General features: G+C 43.5%; 1 protein-coding gene across 2 annotated transcripts in view; it reads left to right on the top strand.

Moving 5' to 3' along the window:
• WDR26 (WD repeat domain 26) overlaps window positions 1-13,286 on the top strand; it is a 190,039-nt gene that overhangs the window by 64,987 nt on the left and 111,766 nt on the right. For both annotated transcript variants that reach the window (XM_029593092.1, XM_029593093.1), the window contains exon 5: window positions 6,981-7,078. In XM_029593092.1, coding sequence (XP_029448952.1) covers window positions 6,981-7,078 — 98 coding nt within the window. The remainder of the gene's footprint in view (window positions 1-6,980; window positions 7,079-13,286) is intronic.

The raw sequence follows: 13,286 nt of genomic DNA on the forward strand, positions 1-13,286 counted from the left end.
AATTTCTCATAATCCTCTTGTGATTTAACACTTTTAAATAATTTTGTGTCATCTGCAAATTTGATCACCTCACTTATTCCCATTTCCAGGTAATTTATAAATATATTAAAAAGCAGTAGTCTCAGAACAGATCTCTTGGACATTCTACTAGTCACCTTTTTCCATGGGGAAAATTTTCCATTTAGCTATACTTTCTTTTCTATCTTTTAAGCAGTTGGCTGTACACAATAGGACACTGCCCCCCTTATCATATGACTCTTTAATTTCCTAAGAAGTGTCTCATGAGGGGCTTTCTGGAAATCCAGATATACTATATCAACCTGCTAACCTTTATCCACTCAAAGTAGCAAATTTGTGAGGCAAGAATTCCCTTGGCTGAATCCATGTTGGCTTTGTCCATTAAACTATGCTTATCTATATGTTCAGCAGTTTTTGTTCTTTGATATCTTCTACCATTTTGCCTGGCACAGATGTTGCCTACGGCTCTGTAATGTCCTGGATCACCATTTGATTTCTTTTTAAAAATGGCATATATTTTCAACCCTCCAGTCTTCAGGTACCAGTCTTCAGTTTCATTTCTCAGTTCTTTCAGCACTCTGGGCTGCATACCATCTGGTCCAGGTGATTTTGCAACTCTAGTTGGTCAATTTGCCGTATTATATATTCCAGGTTCACCGAGATTTGTTTCAGTTCCTCTGAATCATCGCCTTTTAATATAATTTCTGGCATAAGTATATCTTATATCTTCCTCAGTGAATACTGAAGCATAGAATGAATTTAGTCTCTCTGCTATGGCTTTGTCATCCATAATTGCTCCATTTACCTCTTAATCATCTAATGGTCCAACTGACTCCCTTGCAGGCTTTTTACCTCTAATGTACATAGAAAAGTTTGCTTTTGCTTCCACTGGAAGCTTCTTTTCAAAATCTTTTTGCATTATTTATCAATGCCAGTGCTTATGCTGATTCCTGTTTTTCTTCATTCAGATCCTTTTTTTCTATTTCTTGAAAAATGTTTTTAGATATTATAGCCTTTCACCTCACCTTTCAGTGATGCCGGTAGTCTTAGTCTTCTTTCCACCTTTTCTTATGCGTGGAATACATCTGTTCTGGGCTTCCAAGATGGTATTTTTAAACATCCATGCCTGAGCTGAACTCTTAACCTTTGCAGCTGCTTCCTTCACTTTTTTTCCTAACCATTTTCCTCATTTTATCAGTCACCTTTTTGAAAGTTAAATGCTGTCATAGTATATATTTTTTTTTTTGTGCTCCCTCCAGTTAAGTCAAATTTGATAATGTTGTGATCACTATTGCCAAGCAGCTCCAACACTGTTACATCTTGCACCATATCCTGTGTTCCACTAAGGACTAGGTCTAAAATAGGTTCCCCACTCTTTGGTTCTTGTATCAGCTGCTCCATGAAGCAGTCATCTATTTCATCTAGAAATGTAATTCTCTAGAATTCCTGATGTGACATCACCTAGTCAGTACTGAGTAATTGAAATCATCCATTATTTTCCTGCTGATTTTGTTAGCTTCCCTAATTTCTGTTCATTCTGGCCAGGTGGATGGTAAGACATCCCCCTTTTTCACCTGGAATTGCTATCCATAAAGATTCAATATTGCATTTTATTTCCTGCGGAACTCTTATCCTATTTGTCGCAGTAATCTCATTAACATATAGTGCCATCCCTCTACCAGTTTGATTCATTCTATCATTTCAATATAATTTTTACTGTGGTATCACATTGTTCCATTGGTTATCCTCCTTTCACCAGGTCCCTGAGATGCCAGTTATTTCTACCTCTTCATCCAGTGCATACACTAACTCTCCCTTCTTATTTTTTAGACTTCTAGCATAGAGACATTCCAAAGTATGTTTCTTGTTTGTATTAACCTGCTCATCGGTTGACAGAACTAATTTGGAATCTTTCTGCTCTTTACTTTACAGGCTCCTGGTCCACTTTGGCATTTTTATTTTGCTACTCCTCTACTGGGGTGCCCTATTTTCCCTGTTCTTAGTATTTTTCGAGGATACACTGTTCCGAGCCACGTGCTTCTGAGCAACTGTTGGCTTCCCCTCCTCATCTAGTTTTAAAAGCTGCGCTATCTCCTTTTCAAAGGTTTGTGCCAGCAGCCTGGTTCCACACTGGTTAAGGTGTAGCCCATCCTTTTGGAAAAGGCCCACCCTGCCCCTTCCCCAAAATGAAGCCCAGTTCCTAACAAATCTAAAACATTCTTCCCTGTGCCATTGTCTCATCCATGTGTTGAGGCTCTGGAGCTCTGCCTGCTTCTGGGGTCCTGAATGGGGAGCATTTGTGAGAAAGCTACCCTGGAGGTTCTGGATTTCAGCTTTCTACCTAAAACCCTAAATTTGGCTTCCAGAACCTCCCTCCTGCACTTTCCTATGTCATTTGTACCCACATGTAACAAGATAGCCGGCTCCTTCCCAGCTGTATCTAAAATCCTGTCCATGTGATGTGAGTGGTCTGCCACTTTTGCACCAGGCAGGCAAGTTACCAGCTATCAACTTTCCTAACTGAATCACCAACTATAATAGCCATCCTAACTTCCCTCCTGAGCACGTGCCCCTGGAGAACTATCCTTGGTGCAAGAGGATACTAAATCATCTTGAGGACAGATCCAGGTGACCTCCTTCAAAGCAGCACAGGGGCTACCAGATTGGAGGTGGGACTTCTCTACTATGTCCCTGAAGGTCTCCTCTATATTCCTCTCCTTAGCTCCTCCGGTTCTGCCACTCTAGCCTCCAGAAATCGAACTAATTTTCTAAGGGTTTGGAGCTCTTTGTGCTTAGTGCAAACATAGGGCCTCTCTCCAATTGAGGGCTATAATCATACATGTTGCATTCAGTGCAAAAGACTGGAAAGCCTCCCTCTCTTTACTGGACTACTTCTTGCATTATTTTTTTGATTTGTTATAGATTTAAAATTTCTAAGGGAGCAGGGATGTAAAACTAACCTAAAGTACTTTTAGGCTATGGATTTATTTTATATTTGTCTGGCAGTGATCCTCAGAACACTACCATTAATCTACCTATATCTTCTTAGTCAATTTTTTTTATTCTTCTTTTGAATTAGATTCTTTATGTATAAAATATGCAGCATATTACTCCTACCAAACAACATGTAAAATTAAATATAAAACCAGGTAGAGAAAATGTCTAGTAAATATATAAGCTATAGTAAGGAAGTTTGAGGTATGGCATGTGTTTTCGATTCTCTGCTGCAAGGGGTGCGGGGCCTCTGGAAACTTTGACTGTAGAGTTCAAAGCCTGGATTGCTCGCTGTGACTTCTAGAGTCCTGTCCTGGGGGCTGCTGGAAAACTGTATGCAGATGAACCTTCCAGTTCTCTCCTACCTTTATTGGAACTTTTGTGTTGGGATGCCCTAACTCTCCTGCTTCATTAGTATCCTTCCTCCCTCCGACCCATGCAGTGCTGAGTGACTGTCTGCTTTCCTCTTTGTTCTAGTTTAGAAGCTGCTCTATCTCCTTTTTAAAGGTTAGTCCCAGCAGCCTGGTTCCCCTCTGGTTAAGGTGGAGCCCATCCCTCCCCCCTTCCCCAGTAGGTTCCCCAGTCACTTACAAAATTGAATCCCTCTTCCTTGCACCATCGTCCTTTCTATGCATTGAGACTCCAGAGCTCTGCCTGCCTCTGGTGACCTGCACGTGGCACAGGGAGCATTTCAGAGAATGCAACCCTGGAGGTTCTGTATTTCAGCTTTCTATCTCTGAGCCTAAATTTGGCTTCCAGAATCTCTGCTCCCACATTTTCCTATTTCATTGGTGCCCTATGTTACACAACTGCTGGCTTCTCCCCAGCACTGTCTAAAATCTTATCTAGGTGACGCATGACTTCTGCCACCTTCGCACCACGCACGCATGTTACCAGGCGATCCTCGCATCAACCAGCTACCCAGCTCGCTGTTCCTAATAATCAAATCGCCAACTATGATGGCTAACCCTTCCCTCCTGGGCAGTAGACCTGGCAGGCAGATTCTTAGTGTGAGAGGACAGTGCATTACCTGGAGAGCAGGTTCTTGCTGCACCAGGTTGATGCTCTCCAACCAGGAGACCTTCATAAGAACATAAGAACATAAGAAAATGCCATACTGGGTCAGACCAAGGGTCCATCAAGCCCAGCATCCTGTTTCCAACAGTGGCCAATCCAGGCCATAAGAACCTGGCAAGTACCCAAAAACTAAGTCTATTCCATGTAACCATTGCTAATGGCAGTGGCTATTCTCTAAGTGAACTTAATAGCAGGTAATGGCCTTCTCCTCCAAGAACTTATCCAATCCTTTTTTAAACACAGCTATACTTACTGCACGAACCACATTCTCTGGCAACAAATTCCAGAGTTTAATTGTGCGTTGAGTAAAAAAGAACTTTCTCCGATTAGTTTTAAATGTGCCCCATGCTAACTTCATGGAATGTCCCCTAGTGTTTCTACTATCCGAAAGAGTAAATAACCGATTCACATCTACCCGTTCTAGACCTCTCATGATTTTAAACACCTCTATCATATCCCCCCTCAGTCGTCTCTTCTCCAAGCTGAAAAGTCCTAACCTCTTTAGTCTTTCCTCATAGGGGAGTTGTTCCATTCCCCTTATCATTTTGGTAGCCCTTCTCTGTACCTTCTCCATCGCAATTATATCTTTTTTGAGATGCGGTGACCAGAATTGTACACAGTATTCAAGGTGCGGTCTCACCATGGAGCGATACAGAGGCATTATGACATTTTCCGTTTTATTCATCATTCCTTTTCTAATAATTCCCAACATTCTGTTTGCTTTTTTGACTGCCGCAGCACACTGAACCGACGATTTCAATGTGTTATCCACTATGACACCTAGATCTCTTTCTTGGGTTGTAGCACCTAATATGGAACCCAACATCGTGTAATTATAGCATGGGTTATTTTTCCCTATATGCATCACCTTGCACGTATCCACATTAAATTTCATCTGCCATTTGGATGCCCAATTTTCCAGTCTCACAAGGTCTTCCTGCAATTTAACACAATCTGCTTGTGATTTAACTACTCTGAACAATTTTGTGTCATCTGCAAATTTGATTATCTCACTCGTCGTATTTCTTTCCAGATCATTTATAAATATATTGAACAGTAAGGGTCCCAATACAGATCCCTGAGGCACTCCACTGTCCACTCCCTTCCAAAGGCAGCACCAGAGCTGCCAGACTGTAGTTGAGACTTAGCTACTATGTCCCTGAAGGTCTCATCTATAAACATTTCTGTCTGGCACTCTAGCCTCCGGAGATCGGACTCTTTCTCTGAGAACTAGGAGCTCTTTCCAATGGGTGCACACATACAACCTCTCACTGGGTTTAAAAAAAAAATCATACATGTCATGCAATGTAGAAGATTGGAAGGCGCCCCCACCCCCCCCCTTTGCTGCTGGATTGCTTCCTTCATCTTAATTTTGTTGAGTTCTTAGTTAAGTTTAGGTTGTTAAAGGAGTAGTAATGTGTAAACAAGAGTCCTAGTGAATGTACCAAATCATTTAATCTGTTTGTGACCTGTAACAGGATAATTAAACTCTCTAAGGACTGGAACAATCCTGGGTTTTTTTGTTTTTTTTTTATAAAAGGCTAATTGATTTTTACTGTGAAAATGTCAGGATGAGCTATGGGTGGGTGAAAGAGAGACAAACATATACAAAATCTAAACTTTTTCCTACCTTTTGGCTTGCTTTTTAACACACTCATACTCTCTCTCACACACACTCTTTCACATTTTTACTTTACCACTCCCAAAAACTTTGTTCTAAAATTTCCCAAAGTAATACTTAAAGATCCTCTTCGGCCACCAGCAAACTGATCCTCTCCTCTCAGTGCTCTCCAAAGAGGATGCAGTACAGGAGCTTCCAAGACCACATAGGTGCTACATTTGAGGCGAGCCAGTAAAAAGTGTGGCCTACAAAGAATCTGGTGTGTTCAAGGACCACTTTGACTACTAGACCTCTGCACTTTGGATATGAGCAAGATGAGTTGATGAAAGTCTGAACATCAAGACAATTCCTACTACAGTAGTTATGCAAATGTTTATATGTAGAGATAAAACAGCAGTAGAAAGAATGGTCAGAACTATGAAATTCTGTTGCCTGTTCAGTCTGACATGTCTAGGAAAGTAATTACAATGGAAAAATGCTTTTGTTTGAGGGAAAAATTGATCAGTTATTAGAAATCCTTTGCATTATTTACTTTATTTGATTAACCACAATTTCAAACTGTTTTATTTAGAAAATGTATTTTCCACGCTTCAAGCCACAACTCTGTATGTTTATTCCTTGCTTCTTTGAAACACTTTAAATGATTTAGAATCCTAAAATTATAAGGTCAAAGTTACAATGTATCATGTATGTTGACAATATCAAAAGCAATACATAATATTATATTTGCAAACAAAAAATTCCAGACTTTACCATGATTATGGGATGATACAGAAAACATTTTGTGATGGAATAGCATCGAAAGGGAATGCCAAGTTTCTAAAAGTTCTGGGATGCCTGTAACTGAATTACTCAACTTTCATGCTTTTGTCTGATATACAATATTCTTTTGAGCATTGTTTATGCATCTTTTATATTTAGCTGCTTCAAGGTTTTGTGTGGAACAGGGTCCTGATTTTCCTAGGATACCATCCACAGCAGCTTAAAGCCCTTTTTTCTTTTGGTCCAGTCCCATAAATAGGTTGCAGTGTTTTGTTTTTTAATCAGAGACCACAAGACTGCTACAGATTACAGTGGACTGGATTCTATGGTTTAAAAATGATTCCAGATGTCAGAATTGCTCAAACTACTAGCATTTTTATCCTACTATTTATTTGTCTAACCAGTAACTATGGTTTCTAGTTCTTTATTTTAGAATCAAGGAGATGATTGAAAGATTAAATTGTAATTATGCATTCATATATGAATATATATTTACATATTTCAACAGGTATTTGATGTGCAGCCATGCAGAGGATCTACGTGCAAAGGCAGAATGGGAAGGGAAAGGAACAGCGTCGCGATCCAAGCTTCTAGACAAACTCCAGAGTAAGACCCGTTCATGTTTGGTATTTATTCAGCTACAATCTCATTACTTTGCTGTCGCAATATGGTTGTTGAAAACATCATCTGGCATAACCTGGGGTTTAGAGGCTGTGTGGTAGTGAAAGAGACCTAGAGGTTTCTTGACTTGCTGCAGTAGGGCCTGAGCATGTTGAATTAGTCAAATGTTCTCCACTTCTGGAGCAGACGCCAAAAGTAGATCACAAAACATCCCATTAAGAAAGAGAAGCCGGACAACAAGAAAACAGTTAGCGTTCATATACTCTGCCATCAGTTGTATGGTACTTAATTTATTTTATTTAAATATTTGTAGCCCATGCTCCTTGTTAGTTCATTTTAATTTTTTTTTTTTTGTTTGAGAGGCCACATTTATTTATTTATTTTATTTATTTAGGTGTTTTTATATACCGGGATACGTTGGGAACATCATCTCGGTTCACAAATAACTAAAACTGCAACAGGCTTTACAGAGAACAGGCTTTACAGAGAACATTAGAAAACTTAGTCCTAGTAATCTCTCTTCGTAAATTAACACTTCCTAACGTGTAGCCAGATGGACTCAGGACGAATGGGTTATGCTCCCCTGCCAGCAGATGGAAACTGAGTCAGATTTCAAAGCTGACCTCACCCTAGATATACCCCTGCAGTAACCTCAGCCCTTCAGTATTTCTCAGTCTCCAGCAGATGGTAGACGTACCTCTCCCTATGGGGTTTGCTGTACTTTTTGGAAGGAGAAATTCTACATTTAAATTGGAGAAAACAAATTGAGCTTTGCTCTCCTGCGGTGATACCTAAAGGTCCCTCCCCCGGTTGAGTATTTCTGAGGCGATTTTTCAAGATTCCTCAGAAGTGTGCCTTGGTCTGGTAGCCGGTTCCTGGTGTGGACTTTGCTGCTTAAGCAGCTGAAAGGCAGCGGGTGCAGGAAGCCAAGTGTGGCGGTGACAGCCAAAGCCCTCTCTCCCACAGCCGGAGCTTCACAGTCTGACCTGGATTCCAGTTTGTCAGCACTGTGAGAGAGCCCAGGGAGAGTTGGCCTCCCTGGACTTTGCTAAGCCTGGCTCCTCCCATTCAGAGGCTGGGTTAGCCACAGACTTAACTGGAAGTACCTTGGATCTGAGTATCCATGGGACAGGGAAATTCAGCAGCACCTATCCCATTACCTCTTGGGCTAGGCGTGGATCCAGCTGCCTTCTCGTGGGTGGAATTTTTCCAGGGCCTTCAAGCCTTCGTACAAGCGCAGTCTTGCTACCTCACTTGCTCCTGACTAGACGGAACTTCAGCCGGTAAACCCTTCCTCTCCCAGTCCTATTGGCAGACCTCGAGGTATGCCTCGCCTCACCAAGGGCATCCCTGGCAGGGACCTGGACGAAGAAGAGGATACAAATTCCTTGGAAGATGGGGAAATTTCCCCTGGTTTAGAACCATATTGGACCATGTTAGTTTTTCCATATGCTGGCCCTGGTTGCCACATCCTGAAGATGCTGGGAGTTCCTGGGGCAGACTCTGATGGAACTAAAGAAGAATCCCATTCTGATTTCCTATGGAAAGCCTCTTGCTACTTTCCAGTACTGGAAGCCATCCTGGAGTTGATTGACCTGGAATGGGATGCCCCAGAAGCAAGATTTAAAGGGGGATGAGCATTAGAAGCTCTATACCCATTGGTTCCAGCAGTGAGAGCACGTTTGTATTTCCCTAAAGTGGGTGTGCTGGTCTGTGCAGTCTCTAAGTGAACAAATATCCCAGTGGAGGGAGGAGCGGCCTTAAAGGATGTGCATGAAAAACGGATGGAGTCCATCCTTAAACAGGCCTTAGATGCAGTAGCAATGACTTTACAGATTGCTTCTTGTTGTTCCCTGGTAGCTCGTTCGTGCCTACTTCTCTCTCAGGAGGTGGATAACTCTGTAAATTCCAGAGCAGTTATGGAACCCGCCACCACCTTTTTAGCTGATGCGGGCTTGGATCTAGTCCGTACTTCGGCCAGAGGAGTGGCCTCAGTGTTGGCGCCTAGAAGACAGCTATGGCTGCGGAATTGGTCAGCGACACAATCTCCAAGGCAAATCTTACAAAGATGCCTTCCTTTTTGGAAGCAAATTGGAAAAGTTGGCCAGTAAATGAAGTGAATCTCCAGTTCCCCGGCTACCAGAAGATAAGAGAAAGCAGTTACAGCACCCCTCGCCTATGAGGGGGCAATCCAGGGGCTCCCAACGCTTTTGCCCCTACAGAAACTTGACATTTCAGAGCACTCTGCCTTTTGGGAGGTCTGTCCTTTCATAGTCGACAGCCCAAGAGCAGGGCAGGTTCGGGTTCAGGTTCATTCTGAACCCTCCAATGAAACTTTGCCAACCCACCCTTGGAATGAGGAGATTTATTTATTTGTTATTATTTGTTCAACCTTATATACCGGCTTTCAAATTCATTTCAAGGCGGTTTACATTGATTGAAATTGCAGTAGCAACCTTCAAGCACATATAAACTAAAAAAACATATCATTAAACATAATACATGGCTAAAATACATTAAAACCAAAGCTAGCTGACTAAAATACATTAAAACTACGCTCTTTCAAATCCCAACAATTCTACCACATCTTCTCAGGTTACCCCCCTTCCCTCCACCCATCCATCTACCCATCTCCCCTCCCTCCCTATTCAACTCTCATCTCCTTCCTCCCCTAGTGTCTCTGTATTACTATGATGAACGGGATCAACTATTTAGGCTGAAATAGGAGATAGGGGGTTGACTGTCCCTCTTCTACAAGATTTGTGTCAAGATCACTTCGGACAAATGGGTAATGGAGGTCATACAAGAAGGATATACGCTGGAATTTCACAGCACTACTTGGGACATTCTTCATGATGTCTCCTTGCCACTCCCGGCACAAGAAGTAGGCAGTGGAGACTACTCTTTTAAGGCTCCTCGGGATGAGGCCTTTAATCCCAGTATCTGTGCCCCAGGAAAATACAGGGCGTTATTCCATTTATTTCATTGTACCCAAGAATGAAGGTTGCTTTTGCCCTAACCTGGACCTTGAGAGCGCAAACAGACATCTACGAGTTAATAATTTCCGCATGGAAATCCTACGTTCCGTGATAATGGCCATACAATCGGGAGAGTTCTTAACCTCCTTGACCTATCTGAGGCCTACCTACATATTTCAATCTGTCAAGAACACCATAGTTTCCTATGCTTTCTGGTACTGGGTTGCCACTATTGGTTCTGGGCACTGGCTTTTCCCTAGCCACAACCCCCAGAACATTTTCTAAGATTATGGTGGTCGTAGCGGCAGCTTTGAGAAAAGAGGAGAATCCTGGTGTACACGTACTTGGACTGGTTGATCCAGGCCAAGTCCGTGGAAGAGAGTCTCCAGGTGACCAGCAGGGTGACCACCTTGCTTCAGAGACTCGGGTCGTAAACCTGGACAAAAGCAGTCTCAAGCCCTCCCATTCCTTGGAATATCTTGGAGTTTAGTTTGAAACCAAGCAGAGCAAGGTCTTCCTTCCAACCACGTGGATAAGGAAGTTGATGTCCCAAGTGCATCAGTTGATGAGCACAATACGCCAGGCGGTGTGGCGCTTTCTCCAAGTTCTCTGTTTTATGGTAGCAACCCTGGAGGTAGTGCCGTGGACGAGGGCACACCTGCGACCACTTAAATGCTCACTACTGTCACGTTGGAACCCGCAGTCTCAAGACTATGTGATTCGCCTCCACTTACTGATGGGAGTATGCTCTCTGCTCCAGTGGTGGCTGCCAGACACTCAGTTGAGCAGTGTATACTCCTCTCCTCTCCGACTGGCTGGTCCTCACAACAGATGCAAGCTTCCGGGGCTGGGGAGCTCACTGTTAGGAACTAACAGCACAGGGACATTGGACCGAGGAAAAGGCCCTCTGGAGTATCTACCACTTGGAAACTCAAGCAGTCAGATTAGCATGTCTTCAATTCAGCCACAGACTCCAGGGTCAAGCGGTCCATGTCGGACAGTGCCACGACTAGCCTACATTAAACTCCGGGGTGGAACCAAGAGCCAGCAAGTGTCACAGGAGAGAATTCTCCTTATGGAATGGATTGAAATACATCTACAGATGATCTCAGCCTCCCACATCGCAGGAAAAGACATTAGAGCAGACTTTCTAAGCAGGGAGAGTCTGGATCCTGGAGAGTGGGTGTTGTCGGCAAAAGCCTTTCAGCTGCTGATAGATCACTGGGGTTTCCTGTCCATCGACCTGCTGGCTGCATCTGACAATATGAAGGTTCCCTGATTCTTCAGTTGCAGAAGAGATCAGTGCTCCCTGGGAATTGATGCTCTCGTTCAGGACTGGCCGGAAGAAGAGTTGATATATGCCTTCCCTCTGTGGCCCCTACTGGGCAGGGTCATTCGCAGAATTGAGCACCACAGGGAATTAATCCTACTAATAGGTCAAGATTGGCCCAGGCATCCATGGTATGTGGACATGCAGAGACTCCTGGTGGAGACCTCCTGTGCCTCCCACTGAACAGGGACCTGCTACAACAGGGATCGGTCCTTCACGACAATCTGACTTTATTCTTACAGTCTGGCCCTTGATAGGACTCACCTGATGAAGCGAGTATATTCTGTGGCAGTAATTGCCACCTTAATCTGCACACGGGTCTCTATGTCCCTAGTAAATGTGTGGGTCTGGAGAGTATTTGAGGCCTGGTGCAAGGAACACACTGTTCCCCCCCCCCCCCCCCCCCCCCCCGCCTCGGGCAGTTAAAATCCCACTAATTCTGGAATTTGTACAGGACAGCTTGAATAAAAGTTTAGACCCTTAACTTCTTGAATATCCAGGTAGTGGCGCTCTCCTGTTTCAGGGGTAATGTGGATGTAACCGCTTGTCAGTTCATCCGGACGTGACCCATTTTCTAAAAGGGGTGAAGCATTTCCCACCACCCTTATGGTGGCTGGTTCCCTTGTGGAATCTTAATTTAGTATTAAAATGTTTGGCAGGGCCCTCATTTCGGCCACTGCGCAGTCTTTCCTTGCATTTATTAACTTTGAAAACTGTGTTCCTGGTGGCTATATGCTCAGAACGTCGCATCTCTGAACTACAGACATTGTCGTGTCGGAAACTGTTCCTCCAGATGTCTCCAGGAGCGTTGCAGCTTCGTACCATTCCATACTTCTTGCCCAAGGTAGTCTCAGAGTTTCATTTGAATCAGTCCATTTTGTTGCCATCCCCAGATAAGCACAAGGATGCGGAAGAATACCCCCGCCGCCGCCTCCATCATTTTGAATGTCAGTAGACTTTTGGTGCGGTCTCTGGAAGTTTCAGAACTGGTCTGAAAGACGAACAGCCTGTTTGTCCTTCATGGTGGAAGGAAGCAGGGCGAACCACCTTCGTGATCTACCATAGCTCATTGAATTAAGGAGGTGGTCATGGGAGCCTATGTGGAGGCAGGAAAGCCATTACCTTTTCAGTTAAAAGCTCATTCCACTAGGGCTCAGACGGTCTCATGGGTGGCAGCTAGACTGCTGTCTCCTGTCAATATCTGCCGAGTGGCGACGTGGTCCTCCTTGCACACCTTCTCCAGGTTCTATCAACTGGACGTGCAGGCCTGAGAGGATTCAGCCTTTGCAAGGGCGGTGTTATCCAGACCATGGGCAGCCTCCTGCCATGATCAGGAGTAGCTTTTGTACATCCCATTGGTCCTGAGTCCATCTGGCTACATGCAAGGAAATGGAGAAATTACTTACCTGATAACTTCGTTTTCCTTAGTGTAGATAGATGGACTCGGCATCCCATCCACGGCTGCCCAAGAACGGTGCCAAGGATTTGCCCGTGGAGTGGATATCAGTGTTTGAGTACAGTTATGGTTATCCGTTTTTAATCATATTTTAAATTAAGCTTTTTCAATAGGATGTCCACAGTGACTTTTGAAGAGAATACGGAAGGGCTGAGGTCACTGGAGGGGTATATTTAGGGTGATGTCAGCTTTGAAATCTAACTCTGTCTCCATCTGCTGGCAGGGGAGTATATCCCATTGGTACTGAGTCCATCTGTCTATATTAAGGAAAACAAAATTGTCAGGTAATTAATTTCTCCATTTGTCCTACTCTCTGCCATTTTCAGTACTGGAGCAGCTAGGAGAGAGACTTCTTCAGCACAAATGTGCTTTTGATTGTGATGGCATGTATTTACCAGTCTGAGGACTTTGAGTAAATATGGTTTGGAT

Source organism: Rhinatrema bivittatum, chromosome 3 (assembly GCF_901001135.1).
Source record: "Rhinatrema bivittatum chromosome 3, aRhiBiv1.1, whole genome shotgun sequence".
Lineage (NCBI taxonomy): Eukaryota > Metazoa > Chordata > Amphibia > Gymnophiona > Rhinatrematidae > Rhinatrema > Rhinatrema bivittatum.